This window comes from Schistocerca cancellata, chromosome 4 (genome assembly GCF_023864275.1).
Source record: "Schistocerca cancellata isolate TAMUIC-IGC-003103 chromosome 4, iqSchCanc2.1, whole genome shotgun sequence".
In the NCBI taxonomy this organism is placed as follows: Eukaryota; Metazoa; Arthropoda; class Insecta; order Orthoptera; family Acrididae; genus Schistocerca; species Schistocerca cancellata.
In genome coordinates, this window is record NC_064629.1 from 296,427,230 (window position 1) to 296,432,961 (window position 5,732).

The 5,732-nt window shown below is 35.3% G+C and overlaps 1 protein-coding gene across 1 annotated transcript; it reads left to right on the top strand.

The window, feature by feature from the left end:
- The first annotated feature begins 3,452 nt into the window (after positions 1-3,452).
- Positions 3,453-3,947, top strand: LOC126184174 (uncharacterized). Its single transcript, XM_049926543.1, has 2 exons — positions 3,453-3,581; positions 3,660-3,947. Exons 1-2 carry the CDS (start codon positions 3,453-3,455, stop codon positions 3,945-3,947), a joined length of 417 nt encoding a protein of 138 aa, XP_049782500.1.
- Positions 3,948-5,732: the final 1,785 nt, after the last annotated feature.

Here is a 5,732-nt window from a genome sequence, read left to right on the forward strand (position 1 = left end):
TCAAAATTTGACATTACCAATATAGTTAGTGTTTGCATGGCACAATGGAACAATATAGGCATTAATTTCAGTGTTGAAAGTTGTCTGGAGGAGTCAACTGGACAGTGTGAAATTCAAAATGGAACTGATATTCAGAGGGAAAGACCATTTAGATATCTTCAATGGCATTATTATTAAATGACCACAGGAGAAAGAAGCTGAAGTAAAAACATGGCTGGAAAAGGACGCAAAAGCACAGGAACTTGTTGTAATGCAGATGCTGGTAGCACCACTCACTCATCTACTTTCATTTGTGATGTCAGCCGGCATGTGGACAAAACTGAAGACTGTGTATGAGAAGGAATCTATAGTGAGTATTCAACTACTTCAGCAAAAGTTTTTCTTGCTTCAGTTTGGTGATGACTCCGAGGTTACAGTTGTGTTGAAAATAGAAGAAATCAACACAAAATTGAAGCAAGTGAGTGAACCACTTTCAGATAAAATGGTAATAACAAAAGTGTTAATGTCATTGCTAGAGTGATATAAATATTTCCATTCAGCATGGGAGTCCATGTCCTTTGAGAAGAAAATGCTTAATGAGTTAACTTAAAGACTACTCATTGAGGAAGAGAGAAATAATCAGTCCGATTAGCCGGAGGTAGCTTTGGCCATTGTAAGCAGGCAGCAAAACATTACCTGGTATGCTTGTGGTAAGGAGGTCCATTTTGCAAATGACTTTAGACGTAAAGCGAAGAGAGAAATGAGAAGGTGCAATTATTGTAAGAAAAGAGGTCATCCGAAGTCAAATTGCAGGTTGTTGAAATTGAAGGAATGTAAAAAGGCTCAGGATGTAAATACCTTTATGTGTATGGATCAAGGAGTTGCCCTATAGGATTATTGGATTATTGATACAGGTGCTAGAGAGCACATGTGCAATAACAGAGAACTGTTTAGAAGACTGGACAGTGTGCAAATGAAAGTTACTGTGGGTGGTGGTAAACTTCTTTATGTGATTGGGCGTAGCACTATGGAACTGTATGCATGGAACAGAGTTAAATTTATCAAACCAGTACTTAGTGGAGTGCTTTTTGTGCTTGAACTGAAATTCAGTCTGTTTTCTGCAGGAACTGTGTTACACAAAAATATGTGTTTAGGGTCAAACAAGAAACAATGTGAATTCTTGAACAGTAAAGGTGAAGTTTGTGCATTATCCAAATGTGTCAACAAAATGTATCGTATGTTGTTTCCATTAAGCAGAACACAATCAGAACTGCCAATGGTTACTTTTATGTGCGCGAATACAACACAGACAGTGGTTGAGAGTAGTGATACTAGTGAGCTTTCGTCAGTCAGTATTGATAGTGGCCTGGTCAGTTTGTCTCAATGTGTTGAAATCTTGAGTGCCTGGCATAAAAAATTGTGCCACCAGAGCATTACGCCTATGAAAGAGTTTTTGTCACATAAAGGAGTGAGCTTCATAGACGACTTTGTAACTTGTGAAGAATATTTGGTAGGTAAACATCACCACTTGCCCTTCCCTTCCAGTTTGTCAAGAGTTAATGCCCCACTTGAACTGTTCATGCAGTCATCTGTGGACCCAAGGAGATGAGTTCGCTTAGAGGAGCAAGATATTTTTTGCTTTCGAAAGATGACTTCTTTGGTTATCACAACGTATTCTTTATGAAACAGAAGAATTAAGTTAAAGGTTTGAATAGGAATTTTATAGCAAAAATTGAGAGAGAAACTGGTCTGAAAATTAAAGTTCTAAAGTGTGATAATGGCCTGGAGCTTATGAATATTGACTTAGGTACATTTTTGAGTGAAAATGGCACAACCTGCCAAAGAACTGTTGTGTACACACCACAGCAAAATGGAAGAGCTGAAAGGCCAAGTGGGCACCTTGGTTGAAGCTGTTCGTTCAATGATTTCAGGAATGCCCAAACATTTCTGCGACGAAGCAGTTAATATGGCTGCTTATGTATTAAATGAAACTGGTCCAAGCCCTGTAGAAGGTAAAACTCCTTTTAAGGCTTTTTAGAGGAGAGAATTACCCTTAGCATATCTGACAATATTTGGAACTCATGTCTCTGCCCTTGCACTGGAAGAAAAGAGACTGAAACAAGGCCACCAAAACAAGATACATTTATTTATGGGTTCTGATAATGATGAGAAGGGGTGCAGAGTATTTCTACCTTTGACAAAGACAATTAAGGTGCATTGAGATGTAATTTTCATTCCACCAGCTGTATCTGAAAGGGAAAAGAAAACTGATGTTCATGCAAAAGAATCAGATCCTATTTGTTGTGATGAAGAGAACATAAAACTTCAGATTTGGAGGAACAAAAGGAAGAAATGAGGACTGAGGCTGTGGAAGAAAATAAAAGTCAGCCTAGAGGAGAACAACAAGTCAGTGAAGACAGTGAAAACAGAGACATTTCTTTTGAGATGCAGAGGAAGATGTAGTTTTTGATGACAAGAAGATATAAAACTTTACACCCAGAAGAAAAATTCAACACTCAAATTAATTGAAGGATTATGAGCTGGGCCTGTTAAAAGCAATGAATGATGAAGACACCAGCACCTACGCTGAAGCAAAGTCTGGTAGTGAAGCTAAAAATTGGAGAGATGCCATAGCACGAGAGCTGCAAGCCCTGGAAGAAACCAACAGTGGGAATATGTATATAAGCCAAATGATTGTGATTTTACTGACACAGTGTAGGTTTTTAGGCAAAACAGAAATGAAAAAGGTAATGTTGTTTCTTATAAAGCTCATCTTGTAGCAAAAAGTTTTCAACAAAGCATATCTTATTCAGAGATATACAGTTCAATAGCAAAACTAACATCAATGAGACTTTTTCAGGTTTTTTGTAATGATAATAACTTTCCCATCTATCAAGTGGATGTTGTAGTCCATTTCTTAATGCAGACATAGTTGGAGACTTTTATGTTAAATTACGTACTGGACATTGCAGTAAAATGAATGGTAAAGTTTGTAAACTTAGAAAGTCTCTGTATGGTTTAAAGAACTTGCCCAAAAATTGGAATGTTAAATTTCACACATAATAATTGGCTTAGGATTTGTTAGAAGTGATTTTGAGTATTGCCTGTATGTAAAGATAGAAAATGCCCATAAAGCATACATTCTTCTTTACACTAATGATCTGCTGATAGCTCCAACTTCCCAGAGTGAAACTGACAATTTAAAGCTGTTATTGAGTGATAACATTAAAGTGAAAGATTTGGGTATGATTACGAACTATGTAGGAATTTATATTGTTCAAAATTTAAGGTATGGTACTATTATTATTTGCCTAAGTACCTACTTTGAAAAAAGATTGAAAGTTTATGATATGTTTAAATGCAGTTCTGTTTCAACCGCCATGGAAGAGAATTTTGATCATACTATGTTGAAAAGATAAAAACCTGAAAAAGAAGACAGCGAGAAAAGGTGTAGAAAATTAATAGGGTCACTGATGAATGCTATGTTAGGTTCCAGACCAGATATTTGCATAGTTGTAAGTATTATAAGCAGGTACCAGTCATCTGCAACTGTGGATTTATGGAATGCTTTGAAACGTGTCTTGTGTTACATTAAGGAAAGCGTAAAACTGAGTCTGTTATATGATACAGATGAAAGGTTTACTGATCCTTTATGTGAACTCTGATTGGTCTGGTGTCAGAGTGGACAGAAAGTCCACAAGTGTATATCTTTTCAAAGTTTTAGTTGTAGTGTTTCATGGGTATCTAAGAAGCAACCCACGGTGTCTCTGTTATTAACAGAATTTGAAATTGTAGCCTTAAGCAAGGCAACTAGTGAAGCCTGTTGGCTTAATAATTTGTATCATAGTCTTTCTGGCAGTCAAAGAACTATTGTCCTTTATGAAGACAATGTACCAGTAATAAGCCTTTGCAAGGACCCACAGTTCTATCATAAACTAAAGCATATAGGTGTGAAAATTTTATTCTGAAAAGTTTTAAATTACAAAGCTATGTTAAAGTACATTAGCACAAGTGACCAACAATCTGATGTTCTAACAAAGTCACTAGGCAAAATAAAATTTGAAAAATTTAGAGCCTTGTTAGGACTTACTTAGAGATGGCAATTTGTTTTTGTAACATTGATAATTAACATTGAGGCAGGGTGTTAATGGTACAATGTTAATGTTATTTTAAGGAAGCAACACTGTTTTTCTTTGATTTGTGTTACCTTCCATTCTTTAGGTGCTTTGGCTTTTGCTTTTTATTCTGTGTGTGTATCATTGTCTGCCATTTGTTGTAAGCTGTTGCACATTAAAATAAACTCAGCACAAACAGGCTTATTTTCATACTTCATTTATTGCACCTGATCACAAAATATGTGATAACTTTCAAATACAGAGACACTATACTTGTTTGTAATGGTACAAATTGTTTAACAACAGACAAAATAATGTATTAATTTAAAACTAATTATGAATTTCAATAGTAAATGTACTCTGACCATCAACATCTCCAAAAATTCACAAAGTGATAGCTGTATGACCTTCAGAAAAAAGTCTGTGTTAGTGTAATGTATAGTGGACTTCTTACCTGGTTAGCTCACAGGTAAAATTGCATGATCAGATAAACTCCAAAGCAAGTTAGTTTCAGTGTGTGAGGCAGTTTAAAATCACATGGGTTTGCTTATAGCTTCAGAAACTTGACATTAGAATGAAGGAACACTCAACTTGTTATAGAAAACGAAAGTAATTTACAATTCATGAAAAGTTAGTTAGTTATTTTGATGTTCCATGGATCATTTTGCGCAATACATTGTAATGACGTGGAAGGGGATTTTGCATTCACACCACAAATTAATTTGTATGTACAGTTACATTCTGAACATTCCTAAGTTAATTTTAATTACAAAAGGAAAGAAGATATACAGATGTGAGTTAGTAATTCCTACCCACCACCTTTTACACATTACAGTAATAGAAAAAGGAGTTGTCAAGTAGAAACTTTCTCAGTTTGACATCAAATTTTACTTTGCTGTCCGTTGGACATTTTATATCACTGATTAAGTGATCAAAAATTATTATAGCAGCATTGTGCACCCCTTTTTGTGCTAAAACCAATCTTTCTGTGGAGTAATGAATTCCATTTTTTCCTCTGATATTGTTATAATGAATCTCATAGTTCCTTTTGATCTGTAGTAGATTACTTACAACAAACTACATGAGGGAATAAATATACTGTGAAGCAGTAGTCAGAACGACTAACTCCTTAAACAAATATCTGCAAGATGATGAAGGGTTAGCACCACATATTATTCTTACAGAAAAATGAAGACTTCCTTAAACATGAGGTACCCCAGAACATTATTCCATATCACATTATCGAATTCAAATAGGCAAAATATGTCAACTTACTGATTTGCAATGATTCTGATGTGGCTGAACTAAGTTGTTTTAGGAGTTCCAAAATGTGTCTTTTGCAATTTCAGTTCTCATCGATATGGAACCCTAAGACTTTTGAAGTTTCCATTCTATTTATTATTTCCTCACCATGTGTTACACTTATCATTGGTGTAGTAGCTCTAGATGTGCAGACCCTAATCTGTTGTGTCTTTCTAAAATTGAAGGTGCAATCATTTGCAGAAAAGCAGTCAATGATAGTTTTAAGAACTTTGTTCACCATTTCTGCTGTTTCTGTATGTATGTTTGGATTGATTACAGTACTCATATCATCTGCAAAAAGAACTAATTCTGCTTGTTGTATACTAGACGAAAGAT